This window comes from Lissotriton vulgaris, chromosome 12 (genome assembly GCF_964263255.1).
Source record: "Lissotriton vulgaris chromosome 12, aLisVul1.2, whole genome shotgun sequence".
Lineage (NCBI taxonomy): Eukaryota > Metazoa > Chordata > Amphibia > Caudata > Salamandridae > Lissotriton > Lissotriton vulgaris.
This window is the reverse complement of record NC_141700.1, coordinates 164,628,241-164,654,224: the sequence shown is the minus strand read 5'-3', so window position 1 is coordinate 164,654,224 and position 25,984 is coordinate 164,628,241. Positions and strand designations below refer to the sequence as shown.

Here is a 25,984-nt window from a genome sequence, read left to right as displayed (position 1 = left end):
ATATATGAACATATATGAGCCTCCTCAGCCACCCTCAGAAAACATAAGGGATCAGGATACGTCTCCCGCACCCCCTTGTACCTAGTAATTTAATTAAAACGAAACACAAAATGGCGAATTCCCGTTTCGCTACCAGTTTGCGGCCCAGTTCGCGGCCCGAGAAGCGCTTCTACCGTGAAAAATCAATTTTTTTTTATTTTCCCCACGGGACCCTTTAATAACCCCAACATCATTCCTAGGGGGTCAAGAGGGGTCTACCTTGCCCCCTTTCATTAAATTCCCCCTTTGTTTTTCTCCTCCTCTTGTCTCTCGATCCTACCGAGAGACAAGATGGCGGCCGCACCGGACTGTTTAGAATGTTGACAGACACCGGAGAGCCAATCAGCTTCGCTACGCAAAGCTCCGTTACGCGAAAAGTAAGCGGACCGGAGCGCAGCCCGGAGCGCTGTTACAGATATATATCTTGTTTTGAACGTTAATTTCTCAAAATCCACTGGAGCACATATATTGAGACCTAGCAAAGGCACATCGGGCTAACAGTCCCTACAATTTTGCCAAGTTTCGTGCAAATCCATTCAGCCGTTCGAGCTAAAAGTGAGGCCAACCGCCCTATGGAAATTAACATGGGGAAAACGCGTTTTGGGACCCCCCTTTTTTCTCGGCCCCCCCTTGACGAAACCCCCCCAAATTTTAAAGGGCTGCTCAGATACAAAATGTGCCATTTTCCTGAAAATTTCAGCCGATTCCGTCCACAAACGCCAAAGTTATTAGACATAGAATTTTCAAAAGTTCCATAGAGAAAAAATCCTAACTATATATACCTACTGGCGACAGCCAGTAGGTAATATATATATATATATATATATATATATATATATATATTTTTTTTTTTCACTGAAAAAACCATGCACTGCTGATGACGTCACATATTATATCACTCATGACATGGTCAGTGACATCACTGATGACATCTCAAATGACATCACTGAAGACATCATCCAGTGAATGTGTGTCTTTCTGAAAAATAAATATTTTTTATATATGTATATCTAAAGGTTAATGGAAGAATAAATGGGTAAATAAGTGTCTAAATGCTTTTTTTTGTAAAATTGATTGTATACTGACTTATTAAGTATCTTAGTGAATACATGTATTAGCGAGTAATGTTTAAATATGTAAATATCTGTATCAGTGTCTAACTTTGTGTATAAGTGGCTGCATGGGTTAGTGAGTAACTACATGAGTGTCTATATGGGTTATTAGTTGTTTTTTTGAGTATCAGAATGAGTGTCTGTATGGTTTGGTGGCGGGTAATACTTAGCGCACAGATGCATGAATGACTGACTCACTGTAAGTGTTTTGAAGACAGCATGTGTGCAGGACTGTATGGGTGGATGAGTGTGTGTATGGGTGTGTTAGGGAGTGAATGGCTGCCTCAATAGTGTCTTTAGGAGTAAGTACATATGTTTTAAACTAGTATATGTGAGTATTGATGTATTTAAGTAAGGATATATGAAAGTGACAGATTGGAAGAGTTACTATATAAATAAGTATGTGTTTCTATAACTGATTGTTTAAGAGAGTAAGTATGTGTATGTTTCTGTAGAAATAAGTGTAGTGGTGTGTGTAGAGCTGTACATGCAAGTAAATGGATGTTTGATAGTTTATTTGCATGTGTGAGTATATGTGTGAATAACTATGTATAAGTGTAGGTGTGTAACAGGATGTATAGGTGTATGAGTACATAAGATGAGTGAGTACATGTATGAGTGACTATATAGAACTATTGGTGAATGTGTATGTAGATTTTGGAATTACTGAATAGGTTGTTCTAACTGGTATTGGTATCTCCATTTTTTTGAAGATTTTAGGTTCTATTTTTGAATGTGTGTATCAAAGGTTATATTTTGGTGAGAGGAGGTCTGCCACTCTTTCACAAGGATGATGTCATCAGTGATGTCATTTGAGATGTCATGAGTGATGTCATGAGTGATGTCATGAGTGATTTCACTGACCAAGTCATGAGTGATGTGATATGTGACGTGATCAGCAGTGCATTGCGGGCACACGAGTTATAGTTATCTGAACTAACTATAATGGGGGAATTTCAATGGTTTTGTATGAGTGAAATGTCCAGCTAACTATAACATGTGTGAAACCTATGTTTTTTCAGTGAATTTGCAAGGTTTTTTAAATGCTAATTCCTAACTATAACGTGGCTGAAACCTATGGTTTTTTCAGTGAGTTTCAAAGGTTCTGTAAATTATAATTTTTAAATGTATTAATTGTTATATTTTTTTATAATAATGTACTACATTTTTTAAAATATTTATTGTTAGATATTTTATTTTTTAAATTACATTACATATTTTTAATATAAATTGGAAAAACATTTTTTACAAATATTGAAATTGTAATTTTTTATATTTTATGTAATATTTTTTTAATTTATATCTTTTTATATAGCAGGCAATGATGTCCTATGGAAGGAAATTCAAGTTACTGGTAAGTACAGTTAAATTTACTTTTCAGGAATAGTAGTGATCTGAAAGATGCAGCACTGAGATATCTCCTGATAACATGGGAGTAAATTGGAATTTGTAGTTCGACTTGTTTTTTAGGAGATTTTTTAAGTTCCAAAACTCCACACTTAGAAGAATTTCCAAGTGAAACCAGTCAATGTTAGCCTATGGAAGGAAATTCAAGTTACTGTAACTACGATTAGAATTACTTTTCAGGATCAGTAGTAGGCTGAAAGATGCAGCACTGTGGTCTCTCCTGATAACAGATGAGTAAATCGGAATTCGTAGTTTGGCTGATTTTAGAGGAATTTTTTTAAGTTCCAAAACTCCACACTTAGAAGAATTTCCAAGTGAAACCAATCAATGTTAGCCTATGGAAGGAAATTCAAGTTACTGTAAGTATGGTTAGAATTACTTATTAGGATCAGTAGTGCGCTCAAAGATGCAGCACTGACATTTCTTTTGATAACAGGAGAGTAAATCGGAATTCGTAGTTCGGCTGACTTTACAGGAATATTTTGCTCAATAGTGAAGGAAGGGGGCGGGTCCTGAGGTAACATGTGTGCAAACACGCCCTGAGGCACGTTTTAGATTGGGGAATTAATTCCTCTTCAATCCTGAGGTCCCCTGTGAGCCAACTAGCCCACCAGGTACCTTCAGCATGCGCCAGGCAGCTGTGTTGCAGAGAGGTGTTCGGAAGGCATGCCCCCTTTTTACAACACTCTGCAACACAGCTCCAGGGTGCTTACTGGAGATACCGGTTGGACTAGTTGACCCCTAGGGGACCTCGGGATTGAAGAGGAATTAATTAATTCCCCAACTTAAAAAGCACCACAGGGCATGTTTGCACTATCACCTCAAGCCCCGCCCCCTACCTTCACCACTGTGCAAACGCGCCCTGTAGCGTGTTCCAATTTGGGGGATTAAGTCCCCTTGCATACTGGGGGTCCCTGGGAGCCAACTAGCCCACCAGGAACCTCCAGTATGCGCCAGGGGGCTGAGTTGCAGAGAGGTGTAAAAAGGGGCGTGGCCGCATTACACTTCTCAGCAACGCAGCCCTCTGGCGCGTTAGCAGAGGGGGAACTAATTCCCCTTGTGCATACTGGGGGCCAACTAGCACACCAGGATCCTCCAGTATGCGCCAGGGGGCTGCCTTGCGGAGAGGGGTAATGAGGCCACGCCCCTTTTTACACCTCTCTGCAACGCAGCCCCCTGGCGTGTTTGCAGAGGGGGAACTAATTCCCCTTGAATCCTGGGGGTCCCTGGGGGCCAACTAGCCCACCAGGAACCTCCAGTATGCGCTCGATAAGGTACAAAGTACAGTACAGAGTACGGTACGTCGCACCCTGCGATTTTTAAAAAGAAAAAAAACATTTTTGGGGTCCTTGTGGGACCCCCTGAGCAGGCCTAGGGTATCAGGGTGTTTCTACCCTGCCCCATTGCGTGTTTTGCACGTTTGTTTCACTACTTTCGAACACTTCCTGGTTTGGAGTGTTGACAGTTGATAGCCAATGACCATGCAGCTCGTGCTCGGGAAGGTACAGAGTACAGTATTTCGTCTCTAGATATCACAATGATTTTACTTTTGATTTTCTCAGGAACTACTGAACAGATGTACACCATTTAACAAAAAGCACAATCTGCAAACCAAACTCTACCTTTTTGCCAAATTTGGTGTAATTCCATTCGGCCGTTCGGATTGTAGCCCTGGCTAAAGGTCCGATGGAAAATGGCATGGGGAAGACATGTTTTGGGACCCCCCTTTTTTCTCGGCCCCCACTTGACGAATCACCCCCAAACTTTCAGGGAAGGAGCGGAGCAGGCCATTTTCTTGTAGAATTTCACGAAGATTCGTCCACCAGCGCCAAAGTTATTCCAAATAGAATGTTGTGGATTTCCTATGGAAACTAGGTCCTAACTAGCGACCACCAGTAGGTAATATATATATGATCTGTTCCCTGACTAGCGTTGTGTGAACAAGGCCTCTGGGTAGGCCGAAACGTTATGCTGATGGCGGATAAAATCAATAAATAATCTTCTCACCTGCAAGCTGGGTCGGCTCTCGTTTCTTCCTCCGGCGATATCCTGAAGATTGTGGGACCGCCAGAGTTTTGGTTCGAGTTGTTTTGAACACACACACACACACACACACACACACACACAAACACGAACACACACACACACACACACACACACACACACAAACACAAAAACACACGAACACACACACACACACTCTGCTTTGCACAGCCATCCACAGGTATCTGCCATTATATAGCGTAAAATCCTTCAGGTGGGCTCTTGAAGTCTCCAACTATTGAGGGATGGGCGTTGCAATGGAGTTCAATCCCTGGCACTCAAGTTCTAGCACCTTCAACTCCACAACCACAATATTACCCTCTTGTTCCATTTTTTGAAACTGGACATGCGCTATGCTCTTTCTTGCATTACAGATTTCAATGCCTCCCATAAAGCATTATGACTGGCCTGATGGTTTTTAAATTTCAAAGTAATCATGGATGTCTTCTTTTACAGAGGCCACCAGGTCTTCATAAACATCACTAGTAGCCAAAATGGCAGCTACCTTTCAGTTTCGACCCACTACTATAAATCTCTGGCAACAGTGGGAAATGGTCTGATATGCTTCTTGAGAGGACAACTCTGCAGCTGTATCACATCTTGAATATCTGGGGTGGGTAAGTAGTAGTCAAGTTGGGAGAATGAGCCATCCGACATTGAGTGAAGACCGGTTGTTCCCCACACCACATGAGCCATACAGGAAAGCTGTCTGATATAAGAGTCTGGTGGAATGGTGGGAGGTCGAGGGCCTAAGCAGCCATGTGTCATACTGTATATTCAGTGCTGCATTGAAGACACTACCTGTGAGGAAATGGGGTTTATTAATTAGTGTGGTTGTGCGACCTTCCCATGTAATACACTTACCAACCCCCTTAGAACCAGTAGGTTTTGTTTGTCAAACCTTTAGCTAAACAGAGGGTAGCTGTGTCTCTAAGCAATAAGGCTTACACAAAGGAACTGGTGTTAAGCATTTAAACAGCACCAAAACAATGAAAGAATAATTACACGAGAATTAAGAAATCCTGCCCAGCAGATTATGCGGTTGCCAAGCCCCGGCAGAGGGTGCCGCTCGATGTCTGGTGCTTAGTCCAGGGACCCATGCTGCCAGTAGTCATTAGGTTCACGCTCGCCACATATAGTTGTGTTTATGGGATACTAAGTCAGGGCAACATTCCGTAGTTTGGGTTACTTGGCCAGGTTTCATTCCTCCACTGTTTCGTTTCATCCTTGGTGAGGGGCACCACTCAGTTTTGAGTTAGACCTACTCATGAAGTCCAGCCCGGAGTCTTCCATGCCGGTGTCCCCACTTCTAGGCGCCCAGGCAACATGGGGAGAGGCACTCTTGTGAGTGCTGGGACCGTTAAAGACTTTTAATGTCCTCTGGCTAATCCAGTTTCCTATGTGCTCTCGCTGGTGTTAAAGAAGTGAGATTTCCCTCCATGAAATACCTTTAGTTGGGAGGAGGAAAGAGGACCATGCAGATCAGCTGCATGGTTTTCAGTTTTTGTTTCAACCCAAGGAATGATTTTCTTTGTTGCTGGACCTTTAGGGTGTAATCTGGAAAGACCAAGATTTTACTTATGCCAAGAGTACTCTTCGGTCTTGAACTTTGCAGTATTAAGTCACGGTTTACATAGTTGAGGAGGCGGATTAAGAGGGTTCTGGAGGAGCACTAGGTCACTAGACAACAATAAACACTGATACACGGCACCCAAGATTTTAAACATGTTGCGATGTAGTAGGTCAGCTGAGGTCCTCCTGTCCACTTTGGCACACCCATACATCATCCTGTTTAATGCAGCCCTTCACATCCTCCACCATTTATTTCAGCTCCATGGTGTCTTGAAGGAGTTAAGTGACTCTACATTGGAGACTATGTATTTATAGTGTCTTCTATATCAGATAAACTAACTTCTGCATCTGTTACTCTGTCAATTGCATTACGTAGGCGTTGGTGGAGAAGGGACATGTCTAGGTGCCCTTCCCCTATCTTTCAGTCTAGCGATTAATGTGTTTTCTGTATGGCCTGCAAAATGGTTGTGTTCACTTTGTCTGGCACTTTTCTAGCCCCAAAGGGGCTTTGACAGGTCTGACTCTCGTATTGGATTTGGTAAACTTAGTGGTAGTGGGGGTGTGGGGCGAGGCTGCAGTGGGAGGAAGGCAAACCTGCTCCAGGGTCAACCCCCAGCGACACCCCACAAAGAGGAGGCTGGAGCAGGGGAATGCCCTGAGGTGAAACCCTCTGTATTCAATGGAACTATTTCACCCAGCGTGGGACCCCGCTGGCTCTCCAGGAAGTAGGACCTGGATATTAGCCACCAGGCTCCAGTGGCTCTGTGGCAGATTGTGTTTGGGGTGTCCCCGACGCAATACCTTGGCTTCGTCTAGGTTCAGAGCGGGAGCGCATGAGGGAGGAGCCACCTGGTTAGTCGACCCAGCAGCCTCTCTGACGCCTCAGACTTCTTCCCCAGCAGAACAACATTTTAGCCTATTGGTCCATGGTAACATGCCACAACCACCACAGCCCAGGTCAGCTGCTAAGAAACCCAGGGAGCAGGAGCTGCCCGAGCCCACCCCACACCAACAGACCTAGCTGGAGGGCACAAGCAGCTTCGGCAAAGCCTCCCAAATCCAGCATGCGACTTCGGACAAGCCACTACCAGTCCCGCACCCCAGCAAACACTGAAGCCCCCTCAGCGGCAGGTCAGCTGGTGTCAAGGTACTCTGAAACTGCAAAAATCACCTCCAGTCCCTCAGTCCCAGTCATAAGCGGCACATCCCCAGGGGGTCAGGAGGCCACAGAGATCTGTAAAATGCTCATGGCCTAAACTCTGGCCAGAAGACACAAGCTGCCTCAAGCACAACCCTCCGGGATCAAAATAAACCCTCGGCCAGAACGGCAGTGAAGTCTGTGTTCCAGTGAACAGCATTGATTAGGCTTTGTGCCGTTTAAAATGGCAGATTATGTTGGCTTAATGGGTAAGCAGTACAGAGCTCCTAAATAAGCAGGCGCCACCATCTTCGGTGGCTAAGTCATGCCTCATATAATTTTATTATCCCCTCTGAATCGCAATATTTAGAACAAGGTGTTCCTGGAATAGAACCACTTTTGCCTTTTTATTCAGCTTACATGTTTCTCCCATTAAAAAAAGACTTTGTTTGTCTAAGACAGTCCTCAGGAATATTAACCCATGGTAACTTTGTTAGTCCTCTATAGATGTGGTGTGATGTGTGGAAAAACGGCAAACATAAGGTACAGTTGTTGCCAGTAAGATGATTTTTTTTCTGTTGAATGCATATATTCATAATAGTTAGCTATACACAAATCTGCTTGAAAAAGAAAAAGAAAAATATCGAGCCGTTGCACAAACAGAACAAATAAGAAGGATTATGTGGCAATAATGCCCTGCCCTGGCATACAAAGACATGGTGAACAAATAGTTTAAAATTGTACACAAATTTTCCAGTACATGACAGAAGCAAAGGAAAATGGCTTAGCAAAACACCACATAAAATTAACTTCCCACATGATAACACTCCCATTGCTCTTTGACTGTTCTCAGCTCTGGACAATGTCACCTCAAAGGATTACACGCATCATTGATATGAGAATCTGATTACATTATCTGTTTCAATTAGGTTATATTCTATTTGTCAAGGAACTTGTGGCAGCATTACATTTCCAATCTCTTCTACAAGGCACAGCTGTGTACTATGAAATAGCATCTCATGCAGAGTACCGGTATGCCAAACGCAATTGCGTCACACATTACCCAAGACGCGAGTGCTGCGCTCCACATACACCATATCACAGTCCGGAATCCAATAACTAAGACACTTCCAGACTACAGATAGCCATTCTCACTTGGCAGAATCTTGTAGTTAGGAACACCAACCAGCTTTCCAAGGTAGGCTTTGTTTTGTACCTCCAGTGTTAACTTTCATTGTGTGTGTTCAATCTATAAATACACTTGATGTAGAACAGTCAATTTGCAAATAGGTAGACACATCTTGCCAAGGTTATCCATTTTTTTACTGTGGGTTGAGTATGCACATTTATCTGCAACATAGTGTACTACACTCATATATAATTTACACAATACGGGGACAATTACATTGCATGTCTAGCTGTGCCACACCGGAGTGGTAAAAGCCACCTTCTAGATGGGAGTTGACGCAAAAGGTATAATATTTACCTTATCTCAAGTTTCTAAGATTGAAGCAGCGGCCAGTTCTTCCATTTACATTGCTTGGAAACGGGCTAAGGGCGTATGAACCACTATATAAAATATATATCGACGGATAGATAATATCATTCAGTCTGCATGCATTTTGCAAAAACATGTCCTACCATCTGTACTGTATAGGTCCAAGGTGCCACCATCGGCCTCTTCCCACGGAGGAACCAAATACAGAATGAAGGCTATACGTCTTCCCTCCAGTTCATCGTCATGACACAGAAGTGTATCTGCAATGGCACAAATAGTAGTCTTAGTTACTGAGTCTAACAAATACCTTAATTCTCAACAAAATGACACACTTCACTAGAATGTTTTGGTGGTTAACTGTCCTCAAACATTGTTCTTGTGCAGAATATACAAAACTGTGTTGTAAAAAGAACAAGGGAACCCAATTGTGGTCGGTCGGGGACCTTGGGTAATCAACTATTTCGGAAAACAGTGGTCCCTAGACATAGAGAGAAAGTACAGAGTGAATCAATATAGACCCAAATCAGTACTATATTTTAGCCGCTATCCAGCCTGATAGGGGTATTTTAATATGCAATGTATGAAATAAACATTAGAGTGAGCAGCAGAGCAAATATTTACAGTGGGACACAAGCCTGCGTCCAAGCTCACATAACATACAAAACAAACAAGCATTTGCAATGCAATAAGTCTCGCACTAGCAAAGTTTAAAGTTGTTGCTATTGTAAATGGCATTGTTTTTTATCCATTTCTTTTTAAAAGCGTCCGTGGTGCATTATTTATTCTACTTTTATGTGGCACTATGTTCCAATGTTTTAGACGTCGCAGTGCTAAAAGTAACAGTTGTTACAGAAAACGGTATGTTGCTTTAGTAACTGGGTTTTAATAATGTAATAAATAAACTTCTGTATTGTAGAAAAAAAAGCTGCTATTGGAAATAACAATGCCTTTTAAAATGAATTTTATTTACAATGCCAATAGCTTAAACTCTAGTTACTGCAAGGCTTAGAGCGTATAAAATGTTATTATGCAGTATTGTGACCTCCGATCGAGAGTGACCTTTGGTAGTGCTGCCATCCCGAATTCAGCAAACTGTCAGCAGGACAGAACTGATAGTGCCACTTTTGATCTATTATTAAACAATGTTAAAAAAGTAAATCACAAAGTACCAGCCACATATATTAAAGACACATTCCTGTTACCTAGAAACTAAATTTCTTTTTATTCTTGCGACTCTGCTGATGGTGGGTGCCTAAACTCACGAAAGCAGATCTTAAGTTAATTGTTTAATGTATCATTTTTTTAGGTCTTCAGTATCTTTGAGCTTCTCCCGGCCTTCTGTGCAGATATTTCCAAAAGATAGGTCATTTTGCTAGGATTACTTTGCATGTATTAAGGAAAACTGATGTGTGCATTTGTTCTGGGATTTTTTGTGTGTAAGATATTTGTTCAGCCAGCTATGCTGTGCATATAATACCAAGGGATAGGGCAAGTGGTAGGTGTTAAAGTGCGGAGATGGCACATTTAAGAGTTTTCAGTGTAGCACCAAGCCCCCTCCACAATCTCCTATTCTCGTTGTACTTTACTCCAATGACCTCTGGGATCAAATGTATTGGATGAATATTTCTGAATCAAATGAGCTGTTACGGAGACCACACACACAAGCTAAGTTCCTACATAGTTGCCCTGTGCCTCCAAGCTTCATTCGGCTATGTGTTTGACCCACGAACTATGGTCAGCAAGCAGGAATATCAAAGCAATTTTAGAGACTTTTTATGTAGGTCGTGGTAGTCTGGGTCTCTCAGCAGGAAATGTCTTAAACATTCTGTTATTGCATTTCAACTGGGAACCCATCCAGAGTGACCTTAATTCCTTTGGGCCGCTTCCCACCCAACATTAAAATAAAAGGTCTTGCTGGAGGGGAAAAAAATATATTTTCCTTTTCCAGCCCTAAACTCTGATACCAATAGGGACATGGAGGATGTTCCCTTAGCCATCCCTCATCTTATCTGTCCCGAATCTCCAATAGTGGCACCTGTTATACCACTATCCCATGCTCCAACTAGGGATTGTGAAGATCTAACTAACCCCAAAACTACTACCAATATTGGAGGTAATTTAACACATGGTGAAATAAAAATTCTTAGTTGGAACCTTGCGGGGATTACTAGGAAATTAGGTCTGCCTGAGTGGAACGTCCTGATTGAAGCCCACAAGATCTGTGTATTCCAGGAGACCTGGAGCACCGAGCCACTGTATCGAGTTGGGTTTGTTACCATCTTTGCACCAGCTGAAAAACCTAAGCAAAGGAAGGGGTGTCCATCAGGGGGGCTTATCATTTGGGTAAGCATCTCGCTCAATTGTCGAATAACCATTAAGCGGACAGGTAACCCAGATATCCTTGGCATTTCTCTATCTGGCCATCGTGGGGGACTAACAGTAGATCTCTACGATGTCTATGCTAGAGGTTCCAAAAATGGGTGTATTTCACCCGTAATATCCGAGCTTGAGGCCCAACTTGGGGATCATAGAGAACCTGATCATATTATAATAGCAGGAGATTTTAACTGCACATATGAGCCACTTCCCCTAGAAGGAATACCTGATCTAGGAGAAGAGGACAGTAGATTGGGTATTCCCACGCTCTCTATCCCTCCTATTAAGCGCTGGACTCGTAGTGCAATACAGCTTAACGCATTGACTCTAGAGTTCGGACTAAGAGCAGCTAATGGCCGCACACCTTCTGATCAGATGGGTGCCCCAACATTCAACAGAGTTGGTCATTCCTCGAGGATTGACTATATTCTGTTGGACCGGGGGCTTTGGAGCTCGGTCATTGATATGGCTATTATTCCGACCATAGAGAGTGACCATAATTCACTTTCTTTATCCATAATGAATCCCTGGTGCCCCGGAGTGCCGTTAGCACCACCGAACTATCCACAGGGGGTTACTGTCTCCTCTTGTGGAAGACGCCTTAAGTGGAATAAAATCTCGAGTAATGTTGATAAACTCTCCACTATCGAAGAAGTGCTTAAAGGCTCACAAGAAGAAATCAGTTCCATAGACCCACTCATGGCAGCAGATAGGGTAACACCTATTTATGAAGCAGCCGTAAAAACAATAGGGGACGTTTTCTGGGTAAAAGGGACTGCAGGGAAAACCATGCCTCAAAGCAAAACCAAAGGGAGACACGGCTGGTACTCTGCATCATGTAGGAAAGCCAAAACACGCCTAATTGAGGCAGTCAAAGGGAAGTCCCAATCACTAATACAGGCGGCTAGGCGAGAACACAAAAGAGCTTTGGGGCTAGCGAAAAGGGAGTGGGAAGACGCCTACTGGTCAACTCTCAAAGAAGCTAGCTCTAAAAAAGACTCGAAATGGTTCTGGGATACCATAAGAGCTCGCAATAGACCAGATAGTGATCTGATAACTTGTAATATCCCAAGCCAGGCGTGGGTTGATCATTTCTCTAAACTTTATACTTGTCATGATGATTTAGATGAGGGTGGGATGGTTCTACCTTCGTTCACTCCAAATCAAGAAATCTGTCATACTGACTTTGATTTTACGATCAAGGAAGTGGAATATGCAATAAGCACTATTATTCCACAAAAAGCAGCTGGTCCTGATGGCATTCCTGGTGACCTCTTAAAGTCTGATAGTGCAAAATGGGGTAAATTGATTCATTCCCTCCTTGTTGCCATTTGTAAAGGTGCCCCTATTCCCTCATCGTGGAAAGGGGCCGAGGTGGTCCCTATTTACAAGAAAGGATCGAGGGATGATCCATCCAACTACAGGCCGATCAGCTTGTTAGACATTGGCCAAAAAGTTGTCGGCAAAGTCCTGTTAGTTAGAATTCTAGATTGGGTAGAAGAAAACAAAATTCTTTCTGACTTTCAGGCAGGTTTCAGAGTAGGTACTGGGACGATCGAGCAAGCCTTCAGGCTCATGATGGTGTACTGGAAGGTGGTGGTTATAGGCAAGGGCAGTCTTTATCTCGCGTTTATCGATTTAAAGACTGCCTTTGACCTTGTACCTAGGGAAACACTATGGAAAGTACTCGCTGATATGGGGCTGCCCCATTATTTGCTGTCCCTACTAGTTAGGTTGCACCAAGATAGCTTTGCCCAAGTCAGGTGGGGCCCTGGAGGGGAGAAAACGGGTAGTATTCCGGTTGAGAGAGGGGTCCGCCAGGGATGTGTTCTGGCTCCCACCCTTTTCTCTCTTTACATCAACGGGGTGGTTGAGCATCTCCTCAAACATCCTTCTGATGAACCATCCCTGGCTGGTGAACGCATACCGACCCTCCTCTTAGCGGATGATACGCTTTTAATTTCTAAATCCCCAATGGGACTCCAGAGACTTTTGGACAACTTCCAATCCTTTTGCACCAAACGAGGTCTGGTAATAAACACAAATAAAACGAAGTACCTTGTGCTGAATCCACCGAAGCAACATGTGCGCTCTCCCACCCTGAATGCCGAGCTCCTGGAAAGGGTAAAGGTCTTTGACTATCTTGGGATACGCCTATCGCACAAAATGGACTGGACCCCACACTTAGATAAAATGTTGTTGAGTCACAAAAGGATTACAGGAGCCCTTTTGAAAGAGCAACGATCCAGTACAACAAGGCCTATAGCTACAGTCCTCGAGATTTATTCAGCTAAAGGTGTTAGCTCTGCCCTCTATGGGGCTGAACTTTGGGGTTCATCCACCACTGATGCTCTGCAGAGATCTGAAAACAAATTCTGTAGAGCAATTATGTCCCTCCCACAAGGCACCCCTACACTTCCTTTAATGCTGGACCTAGGCTGCCCCCAGATTGACGATATCGCAAAATTCCGTCCATTATTACAATGGGCACGCATCTGGCGGGTGGAAGAACAAAGTGGATATGCCAGAGGCCTAGCAGAAATCATGTCATCGCCAAGTTGGCATAAAATCAAATGGCTAAGAGACATGAAGAGCTTACTAACTAAGTTGGGCCAAATTGAATCATGGTCGAATAGAACTTCACCCCCGAAGCTAGTCCTCAAAAAGCTTTACTGGGACTGGATCTGCACACAAAGAAATTCTAGTACCACCTTGGGCAGGCTTACAGAGGATTTCTTGAGGTTTAAAGATTGCCCTAGACGGGAACTGTACCTTGATGCAATTGGAAAACCCTTTGATAGGGCCTTGTACTTCAGGTTCAGAGTGGGAACCCTTCCACTTAATTCTTTTACCGCAAGATGGAAATCCCACATGGAAATGTCCGAGTTATGCCCAGCCTGTCTTGCCAAACCGGAATCACTGGCACATTTCATGTTCGAGTGCAGCGAGTACGCAACTCCAAGGAGGGTCTGGCTCAAAAACCTATGCCGCCAGTTGGGGACTAGGAGCCATGACGTGACAATTAGGATACTCATATCCGATAGTAGTGTACCCTATGCTTGTGCCCTAGCCAAATTCCTATCATGGGCTTGGGCTATCCGAGCCAAAAGGCTAAAACTAACTGTTTAATCCTATTTTTATAAAATGTCTTAACTGAATGAACTGCCATTTTTTTTGATTAAGAAATCTGTAAAAACTCAATCAATTAATTGGCTAGTTTTTGATTGTACAAACAATTATTACTGAAACTACTGTCTTTTTTAATGTTTTGTACATAGACAAAAATATCTTTTTAATCTATTACTGTTTTTATTTGTACTATTTGATCTACTGAGCTGCTTTTATGATAATTGTTTTATCGAAATAAAGCTTTTTGACTTGACTTGTAGATATTTGAGTGAGCTTAAGTAAGGTTAGCGGCGTTGGTCTTGTATGTCTTATCCACTAGGTAGTTGGTCACACAACAAGTCACTGGTGAACACAGCCTGCATGGGACTATTTTCTATGGCCAATATAAGGGTTAGGAGGGGGGCTCTTCTGTCCTAGAGGATATCTGCTTGGGAGGAAGTCAGTGGTGGGTATTTCACTGGCCAAGCAGAGCATGTCCTCTTTTGTCCATTGACGTCATCAGGAGCCTCTTTCACCAGAGCGGAAATCTCGGGATGGAGGAGGCCTACACGAGCGAAGAACATGTACTCATGGAGGTTGCTTATGCCTAGAGATGATGTTATCAGTCAACTTTTCTGGTCAGTTTATCCTTCATTGAACCTCTATACCGTATATAAACATCAGGAACCTGGAGACGTCACATGGGTCACAGGGCTAGGATTTTATCTTGGTGGAGCTTCCTTTTAAATCAATTCAATAAAAGACCAGTCCTGAAATTGCAAGAGCCATTTATATTGATAAATTGTCGTAACCATTATCCACAGACCCACTGTGTCTTGTCTCTAAAACAGAGTCAGAGCCTGTTTTAATATGTTAAAAGCGCATATCGAGCACATATTGTTTTTCTTTTCATCTTTTCCAGTTCTATATAACGAGGACTTGATCCCAAGGTATTGGGCCCACTTTACATAAGCACCTGTTACAATACAAAAAGACTCATTGATTTTTTTTTCTCCGACACAGGGAGGTTAAGAGATTCGCCCAGAATCACATGGTGTTGAGCCGGCGCTGAGACTCGAACCTGGCTCCCCAGTTCCAAAGTCGGCAACTCCGGCCTCTCCCATTTTGTAACCTAGGCACATTGGTCTATGAGGCCTTCTATTTGCTCAGATTCGGCTACTCTGGACGAAAGGAAAACTGATATATTGCTGAACAAGTGGCAACTGTAGGGTTGGCAGTGATGTAAGCTGTACGACTTACCACTGTAGCACTGCTTACATCAGTGCCTCCTGCTTACGTCCGAACACAGAACACTGATTTCGGTTTGTTCATGGCATTTGGACTGTTCTGAAGCATTGCCCTTCTCTGCATAGAATATACCAGAAGTGTCACAGCAAACAGATGTGCGCGTACATTCGTTAAATTGGTTTTAACTTATTCCTTTTTTTCAAGTTTAACTATTACATTATTCCATTTGTATGTGGCGCACATCGGAGACTGGGTATGTTCATGTTTGGTGCTTCATAAGTGTTGAAGACCAGCTCAACTTGACTTCCCAAAGAGATTCAACCCTTTCTAGTGGTGTAGCAGAGAGTATGGCGCCTCAGTGAAATGTCTGGCAACGAAGTGGTTTTGTTTGATGACGCATACCTCACTCCACCCGTAGGCACTTTTGTTTTCTTCTTCATTCACTCGTTTGGTTTACTGGTCTTACATCTTGGTTGTGGTTCTCCAGCAGCTGAATCATCTGATCGACTGTATATGTTTTGTACATGCTTATTCTTGTTCCATTGTCCCCACAGAGATTGTAAAAATTGTACATATTGATCTCAAGATGGAGCCCCCTTGGTTGGCTATTTTCTGATCTATTAAGATTGAAGAAATCCACACTCCAGAAGAAATCGTACACAAAGTATATTTGCGCCCTGACGAAGGAACTGTGGATCATTGTCCTTTCCGAAACGCGCGTCGGCGCTTCTTTGTTTGGTTGTTTGTGATTAATTGACCTGCACTGTATTGTTGTTTTTTGTCATTTAATTATTGCACATTTTGTGTATTGTGTATGACTGTTGGGTTGAGTGTGAGGATGTGTGGTGACTTTAGGATGATTAGGGGTTATGTTGTATATGTATATTTATATTTGTGATCTGTTGTGAATATCATTATGAAAATTGCCTTTGTTAAAGTTGACAAAAAATAAATAAGAATTATGTTTTTGTAATGAGTTCTGGTGTGGGACAATGTTGATATATATTATTTGTTTATTTTATTTATTTAAAACATTTATATAGCGCATCTGTCACCTAGCAGGTATCCTGGCGCTGGGAGATTACTCCTAAGGTGGTAAGTAATGGGAACTGGGAGCAGGTTGTCGGAGAGGTAGTTAAGGGAAAAGCCAGGTTTTAATCCGCTTTCTGAATGGAAGGAGTTGAGAAATTTGGCGGATGTCGACAGGCAAACTATTCCAAAGTTTTGCGGCTGCCACTCTGAAGGATCTTCCCCCCGTCCTGACCTTGTTGAATCTTGTTACCTTGACAAGGCAGGCTGAGGCGGAGCGGAGAGTTCTGGTAGGGGTGTACCAGATGAACATGTTTTGCAAGGATCTGGGTCCGACTCTGTGTAGTGCTTTAAAAACAAGGAAGAGTGCTTTAAAAGCTACGCGCTGCTTCAAAGGGAGCCAGTGCAGCTCGGCTAAAGCTGCTGTGGCCGAGGATCTCCTGGTCCAGCCAAGGGCTAGTTTGGAGGCGGCCGTCTGGACTCTTTGGAGTCGGTCTAACAGTACAGCTGGGGACTCGAGCAGCAGTGCGTTGCAGTAGTCAAGGCGACTAAGGATAGTACACCTGACTATTAACGCTCGTGCCTGTGCGGGAAGAAGTGGCATGATCTTGCGTAAAGAACGCAGTAGGGCCGAGCATGTGGACACTGTTTTTGCGACCTGCGTTTCCATGCTAAGCTTGTAGTCCATCATGACACCTAGGTTGCGGACAGTGGTAACCGGCTGTGGTTTTTCTAGGGCTTCCGGGGGCCAAAATTCGGCAGGGAACAGGCGAGGAATCCGGCTTCCAGCGCAAAACAGAACCTCGGTTTTGGAGGAGTTGAAATGCAGGGAGTTTTTATGCAGCCAACCAGCTGTGTCTCTCAGGCAGTCGTGAAACGATTCTAGAGGGATTGATTCTTCCCCCTCCCAAGAGAGAATGAGCTGGGTGTCATCTGCGTAGTTTATAGCTTTTAGCCTGTGGGATTTGATTAATGTGACTAAAGGTTTAAGGTAAACGTTAAAAAGGATGGGGCTGATGGACGAGCCTTGAGGCACCCCGTGGGGGACTGGGGAGAAGGCGGATTGAAAAGGGGGAAGGGACACAGCCTGCTTCCTATCTCGCAGGTAGGACTGGAACCAAAGCAGGACGGTGCCGTCAACCCCTGCCTCTCTTAGTCTCTTTAGCAGAATCACATGATTGACCGTATCGAATGCGGCAGACAGGTCCAGTAAGATCAGGGCCACTTCTTGGCCCCTGTCTGCACGCATACGAAGTTCCTCCATGGCCGTGAGGACAGCTGTTTCGGTGCCATGGGCTGGACGAAAACCGAATTGGATGTCGTCCAGAATGTGATTCTGCTCCAGATGTTTCGAGAGACAAGAGCTCACCCAGCGCTCAGCAACTTTCGCCGGGAAAGGTAGGAGAGAGATAGGCCGATAGTTTGATAAACACTCAGGGTTCAATGAGGGTTTCTTCAGTAACGGAGTGATGAGTGCTTGCTTCCAAGGAGTTGGAACAAATCCACAACGCAGGGATTGATTACAGATCCCGCAGAGGGTGCGGAAGAGTTCTGTTCCTCAAGCTTTCAAGGTTTTTGGGGGCAGAGGGTCGAGGGGGGAACCAGAAGTGATCCCGTGTGCCATTCTATCGAAATCGGCTTCCAGGATGGGGGGAAATACCCGCAGACATTCCCTGGGTGGGTGCCCTGGGCTCACCGGATCAAGGTCAGTAGTGGCGACCCCGGGGCCGTTGAGACTATCCAGTGAGGGGGAAGTATCCAGATTGTGGATAATGGTCTCAATTTTATCCTTAAAAAACAGTGCGAGATTATCGCAGAGTGTTTGTGTGGGAGGGATTGTTTTTTTGGCACAGTCAGGATGGATGAGGTTGTTAAGAATATGGAAGATGCTTTTGGAGCTATTAGCGGCATTAACTATAGTGGAGCAGAAGTAGGTAGATTTGCTTTTAACAATTGCAGATTTGTATTCCAGGAGTTTACTTTTCCAAAGTAGTTTATTTGTGTCGGAGTAACCTTGCCTCCATTTCCTCTCAGCCTGTTTACAGGCTAATTTGAGGACTTTCAAAGAGTCGTTAAACCAGGGGGCTGATGCTCTGCCCTTAGGTTTACATCTTTTTAAGGGAATCAGGGAGTCCGTAGTAGAGGATATCCTCGTACAAAAGGCCTTGTAATTGTCCTCAACCGGATTTGCAGGGGAAAAGCTATCTTCCACGTTAAACACGGCACTGGTAGAACTCAGTTTTTCCAGAGCTTTCCAGTCTCTGTACATAAATTCTGATGTGGTGCTGTGTGTCGGCGTTCTAGCCCCTGTACTGGTAATATAAAATTTGAGAAGGGCATGATCAGTCCAGCCCATGGGCAGGATGTCGTTTAGATGTACTAACTGAGGGGTGGAGAAGATAAGGTCGAGTCGATGACCTGCTATATGAGTGGGTTGCTTGACCAGTTGGTAGAGTCCCACGCTTTCGCAAGAGAGCAAAAGATTATGTAGACCAGTATCCAGACTACCGTTCGGCCAGAGGTTGAAATCCCCTAAGATGATTAATTTATTGTGGGAGGTTGCCATGTTTGTGAAAGTGGTGAGTAGCAATTGTTGTTGTTGGGAGGTAAAGGACCCCGGGGGGCGGTAGCATATAATTGCCGTAAAGGTGGCTCCAGTGTGGCAATTTATGGAGAGGCCTAGGATCTCGGTCCCAGCGACTGAATCCATGTCTATGATGTTAATGAGCCAAGTCTTGAGCCAAGACTGGGCCAAGTCCTGAGGACAGGCCCAGTCTAATTCAATGTCACAGTCTGCGTGGGTCCACGTCTCGGTTAGGAAGAGAACGTCTAAGTGATGGGTGTCGATAAGTAATTGAATTTCATTAGCGTGCTTTGGCAATGATCTGACATTAAGAAGGCCTCCCAGGAGCAGACCCCTACTACCGAAGTCATGCAGTGGAAAGGCGGTGTCAGCAAAGGTAAGCTGACCTTCGTGTGCGTACTCTCTCAGATTGAGCAAGGTCTCACGAGTGTAGAGCGGGGGCCTCGTGAGGATCTGAGCAGAGTGGTCCGCGCTAGTCGCGTCCTTGTCGCGGACGAGCGCAGACGAGCTTGCCTTAAGCGCGCCTTCGGGGCGCCATCGTCGCGCCCGCTGCACTTCCGGCAGAGACTCATGATTTATGGTGGATGCTCTGGGCGTTGGAGGGGGGGGGCGTGGCCAACCGAGGTGGGCGTGTCTCGTGGCTCCCTCGAGCAGGGAATGGCGGCCGAAGCGAGCGTTTTGGCCGGAACAGCATTCAATCTGCTGCTCGGCGACAGTTTAGATAGGTGCCAAGGGTTAGTGCAAATGTGCAAAGGTTTTTTAAAAACACAGTATCACAGTTTTTAAAAATTAGGAATTCAATAAATCACAGCTCCCGGCTTTCTGCCTCAGGAGTTTCTCAATCAACAATGCAGCGCTAGTGTTCAGCGCGCACTATATGTACCTGTGAGGGGGGGCGTGGCCAACCGAGTTGGGTGTGTCTCGTGGCTCCCTTGAGCAGGGAAAGGCGGCAGAAGCAAGCGTTTTGGCCGGAACAGCGTTCAATCTGCTGCTCGGCGACAGTTTAGATAGGTGCCAAGGGTTAGTGCAAATGTGCAAAGGTCTTTTAAAAACACAGTATCACAGTTTTTAAAAATGAGGAATTCAATAAATTGCAGCTCCCGGCTTTCCGCCTCAGGAGTTTCTCAATCAACAATGCCAGGTGGATTTATCACCTTTAGAATTATTGTGCTTCTAGGAGAGGTTTTTGTTCTTGTTTGTATTCTTCCCTGCCTCCTCTTCCTACTATTGCTATTATCAGGGACCCTCGCTTGTTGTTGACATGTCACACTTCGCCATGGCACCGTGTGGGTTTTCGTCTACGGCGAAACACAGCTTCATCTTTCCGAGGGACGGTCTGTATGTTTAAGTGACCCTCGTTGGCCACCAGTCCCCGTTTCTGTGGACATTATGCAGATTTCATCTTTGGAGAGATTGTGCCATCGACCCCAGCAGTCTGTGTGCAGACCTGTGCTCAGACAGAGCACAACGTGCTCTGGCAGGCATGACTCAGTAGGACACAGAAGCATCTAGAGGGCGGGTTACAGAGGAGGCAAGGTGTTCTCATGACATTGGAGGCATAAGCAGCGTTTCGTGTATAGCAGATTCATCTCGCCTTGTATAATAGTGAGTTGGGGCTGTAGGAAGGGGGCTGCAGCAACGACAGGCACCGACCAGGCCTTCCTGGCACTTCAGTGAACCCACGACTTTAGAGTCATGGCACACGGCTTGCACAGCGCGAGGGGTGGGAGGCAGGGGGACAGGCCGGCAGCAGGAGGAGGAGGCGGTGTCAAGTGGGAGGGAAGAACAGACACTGGGAAAACCCCGTCGGCTCCACGTACACATCTTTGGGGCCGGGATTAGAAGCAGTGGTTCGGGAGGCGGGCATGGGCTGGGAGCATCACAAACTGCCGTCCTCTTCCTGGTGCTGACAGCGCTCCATTCCGGCCACCGAGTGAGTATTCGGGAGGGGGGTTAATATCGGAGCAACCGAGTTGAAATCGTTGGCTGCATTTCAAGATCTGAAATGGAAAGTGAAACTGCATGCTCACTTGCTTGGGAAGAGGGACAGGAAATGTGCACACCGCGTGTGCGTGGCTGTACGTGTACGTGCACGTACACCTGCACAAATCGCCAAAAGCTCTGCCTGTGCCCATCTCCTGTCCCACTTCCGAAGCAAGTCGTTCACAATAAGGTCTCGCTTGCGACAGCGCTTCGCGCTGCGTCGCCAGGTGCGAGACATAAAAAACAAAACTGAAAGGCTCAGGCAGAGTGTGGTTGTTTGTATAAAACAATTATGTTATCACAAACAATTTACAGTAGAGCCACCATTTCACATATTCGGATTTGAGTAAAAGTGTGTAGGGTGGACAATAAGTCGACAGCATTTTCATCCTTACAGAAAATACAGGATTATCATCAGGACATTATCAATGTTATACTGATCAAATGCGACTTGGCTGTTCCTACAAGAGAAACGAGAAGGAAGGTGTGGTCACAAGGGGGGGATGGGGACACCACTCGGTGGAGGGATACCCTGGGTATCCAATTTGTTGGATTTAATTGCCTCACACACCCTTGCGAGTGTCATGCTTCATCATTGGCGTTTGCTCCTCGTTGGGCAGGCGGTGCAATGCCCAACGGGCTCACCTCAAAGAGGGGCTCTTTGGCGGAGATCTTTTTCCAACTGCCTATGGGTGAAGTGAGGGTGAGGGGCCAGAGGAAGGGATAGTGTAGATGAGTTGTTTAAAACATGGCACAGGGTACCGGAGATCAATTTATTCTGGTGGTCCCTTGCCACAAATAAAAACAGTGTGTAGCTTGTGATCGCAGGAAATTAGGATTCCAAGTCATGATCCAGGACTACATTACATATTGCGAGGTCAACATGTTTCTCGCCTTTGCACACTGGCTGCGATTCTTCAGGACCTAATTAATTACATCTATCTCTAAAAAACATGACCTATTAAAGTGTCAGTTGATATAAGCAGTTGTACTACCTGTATGGGACAGCTCTTGCCTAGAGGAGACAAAAGATAACGTTACCATAGTTCAGTGACAACCATTGCCCCTTGTGACCGTGAACACGCTGTGTTTTTGTGGAAATAGTGACATACAAGCAGTGACATACTAGTGGTGGTTTGTGACCAGTATGTGTTGACTTATACTGCAATTCCACACAACACAGCATCCAAAGAATAAAAAGTAAACTTAAAAAGCTTTAAAACAGCAGCAGTTTCTTCAGAGTCTCTGATCCACAGCCAAAGTTAAGGGTAACATGTTACTCACCTAATGGTCAAGGTGTATAGGTGTCAACAGTACCCGGTAGGTGTGACATCGAGGGGGGAACCAAAAGGGGATTTAAGGCTAAGGAGGGAACACAAGTGACAGTGCACGCTGAATCGAACATTTTGTTAAACAGCTGACTGTTGGTGTTAAAAAGGAAGAGAGAAGACAGTATACTGGTGGTAAATAGGCAACACAGTGTCATAGCCGTGTGGGGAGGCATAAGTAGGGCTTGTGAGCCTTGTTAACAATGTTGTGCCTCTAAGAGTTGTATCTCTATGCTTGTTGGCGGTAAGCGCTCCCTCGCGGTATCAATGTATTGGCATTCGTAAAAGGGAGCCTAACCAAAGTATTGAAGCGGGAGCCCTAGTATTCTCTCTATCTCGGTCCCCAGCAGTTTGCATTTACTCGCCGTGCCCATGTCGCATAATCTTCTCAGTACTTTTAGAGTCGATCTAGAAACAGAGTCTTGCATCGCATTGCTCTTATCGAGTTCTAGAGTAAGCGCTTAGAAGGTCGGACTCAAGGGAGACCATGCCAGTGTACAGAAACGCGGTTTGCGGGCCGCGCTACTGCATGTCTGTATCCAGCGCCGGAGTGGATCACTTACTTCTTACTGCCTCAGTCAGTGCCCGTGTGCCTACCCATCGCTACCGGGATCCGGAAAGTCCCGATTCAGAGTGTGATGGTCTGATAAATGTTAGTTGGGGGCGTGGTCCATGTTGGAGGTGGTTCCGCCTGTTACGTCATGTGGGATCTGGCGTAACCATGGGGGCCTTCTTAGAAGGGGCAAGTATGCAATAGTATAGGTCTGGTGCATACACTAGTTAACAGAGAATCTGGTGTTTGTCAAAGATTAAAGAATCAGGATTCAAATGGGACTAAGTATAATGGAGTACTCTCATTAATCTTGCAATTAATACATACTATCAATGTAGTTCCGCCTGTTACGTCATGTAGGATTCGGCGTAACCGTGGGGGCCATCTTGGAAGGGACCAGTCTATAATGGTATCCATGTAATGTATATACTGGTTTGTAAAAATTGGGTGTTTGCCAGAGATTAACTGGGGACTACGTGTACTGGAATACTCTCATTAATCTGGAATTGGTTCATACTTGTATCACAAGATTAATTATTTGTAGTTCACATTGGGCAAGGTGAGGGACAGCCTCGTGTTGGTATGTTTACAGTTGCAGTGGAGAGGTATAGATGGACAACAGTTAGTTATAGCGCACTCCACGGGATGTCCTCATTAAGTCCTCGTCTATCCGAGGATAGCCTATGTATCCACCTTTGTTCTTTCTGGAACAAGTTCTGTTTAGATTTGTTGCTTGGTGTCTCTTGGATAAGCCATCTCAATGAATCAGCAGTATGGTTTTGGTCAACAAAGTGCTTGCACATTTTAGTATTAGTTTTTTTGCAACGAAAGTTGCTTCTGTGTTCTGAGATGCGGATCTTTATAGGGCGAGTGGTCATGCCCAAATATTGTAGATCGCAAGGGCATCTGAGGAGATAGATGCAGTTGGGGGTATTACAGTTGGTGTGGCATCGCAGTTCCCACAGGAACGTCTCAGTCAGCTGAATGGACTTGGTGATGCTGGTGAAGGGGCATACGCTACAGGAACCACAGGGGTAGTGTCCCCTTACTGGTGGGAGTTGCCAGAGTGTATTTTGCCTGTGGGTTTCAGCGTGTTTGGGCCTGGTGTGGACTAAGATGTCCTTTATGTTTTTAGACCTTTTAAAAGCAAACCTGGGGATCGCTAGGTTGAGGGTTCCTGTGTTGAGGATCTGCCAGTGTCTCTTAATGATTTTCTTGATTTCATTCGAGACTGGGGAAAAAGTTGTCACACAGGTCAAAAGATCATTCTCTTGGGTGGTTGGAGTATTATACTCCAGGAGGGCCTCTCTGGGATTATTCTGGGCCCGCGTCCGTGCCTTGTAGATCTCTCTGGTTGGATAACCTCTGTCTTTCAGGTTTCGGGATAAGATGCTAGACTCAGTTTTGTAATCTGCTAGGTTGGTACAATTACGCCTAACCCGCAGGAACTGGCAAAAGGGAAGGTTCAGTCTCAAGGCTCTAGGGTGGTGGCTCGTAAAGAGGAGTAGACCGTTACGATCCGTTGGCTTCCGATACATGGTGGTATCGATCTTACCTCCCTCTAGTCTGATGGTAAGATCCAAGAACGCTATCTTGGAGTTGGAGGCAGTGATGGTGAAGGTAAGATAGGTGTTAAGGGTATTCAGCCAGTTGAAGAACTCTAGATAAAGATCTTCAGTACCTGCCCAGAGTATGAGGATATCATCAATGAACCTCCTCCAGAGTTTGATATTCGAGTGGTAGGGGTTCATTGGTCCCTTGATATGTTTTTCCTCAAAGTCGGCCATGTACAGGCAGGCCACAGAAGGGGCAAAAGTACTACCCATTGAGGTTCCCTGGGTTTGATGGCAATGCTGTCCTTTAAATTCAAAGAAATTTTCAGTGAGGGCAAGGCTTGCACACTCCATAATGAAAGAGGGTGGCGTAAGAGAGGTCCATTACGCCATGTTGAGGATCCTCTCAATCACCCCGAGTGTGGCCCTCTGTTGGATGTTGGTATAGAGGGCCTCCACATCGAGGGTGATAAGGAAATCAATTTGGACATCTTCTTGTAAGTTATCAAGGAGACGCAGAACGTCCTTGGTGTCTTGGACGTAAGACGGAATTCTCTTGACTAGAGGTTGCAGGAAATGGTCACAAAATTGTGAGAGGGGCTCTAATACTGAACCAATGCCCGATGCAATTGGGCGTCCAGGCACTGGGGTCGTCCCCTTGTGAATTTTCGGAAGGGTGTAAAAATAGGGTACCCTCGTGTCTTTTTTCACAAGGAACTCTGCCTCTTTTTTAGAGATCCACTCTTGACATTCTGCAGATTCGACCATTCCTGTAATTGTAGTTTTGAGTCGTTCAGTGGGGTTAGATGGAATGGGGGTGTAGTAGCGCCTATCCCCTAGCTGTCTTAGACACTCTATTCCATAATCAGTGGTGTCCATTATCACTGTCGCTCCGCCCTCGTCAGCCTGTTTTATGGTGATAGTCCCATCGTTGGCCAAGGAATTCAACATCTGCATTTCAGATTTGGAGAGATTGTGATTTCTCTGGACAGGTTTCAATGCTCCAATGTCATTTAGCACGGCCTGCTCATATGTGAGGATTTTGTTTGGGACCATCCCACTGTGAGGAGTGAAGGTGGATGGGTTGTGTAGGCCTGAGTCAGTGGGTGTCTCCTGTGGTCTTCCATCAAAGAAAGATCTCAATCTGATTTTCCTGAAAAATTTCTGAAATTCACAGTTCAGTTCAAAGTTGTCTATTTTGGGGGTAGGGACAAAACCGAGCCCTTTTTGGAGGACTTTTTCCTCAGATTCAGTGAGTTGGCGTGATGAGAGTTTCACTACCAGACTCATTTCCGTCCTGTCTTGCTCCTGGTTTCCATCCCTTGGGCTTGTGTATCTTCCCACTGTACCCTCTTGTCTGGAGCGTTTCCTCGCCTGCGCCCGTGCCCGCACCCTCTGCCCCAACCTCTGTCT

General features: G+C 44.9%; 1 protein-coding gene across 1 annotated transcript in view; it reads right to left on the bottom strand.

Moving 5' to 3' along the window:
• OGFOD1 (2-oxoglutarate and iron dependent oxygenase domain containing 1) overlaps nucleotides 1-25,984 on the bottom strand; it is a 265,521-nt gene that overhangs the window by 190,761 nt on the left and 48,776 nt on the right. The window contains exon 5 of the mRNA XM_086947692.1: nucleotides 8,953-9,069. Coding sequence (XP_086803818.1) covers nucleotides 8,953-9,069 — 117 coding nt within the window. The remainder of the gene's footprint in view (nucleotides 1-8,952; nucleotides 9,070-25,984) is intronic.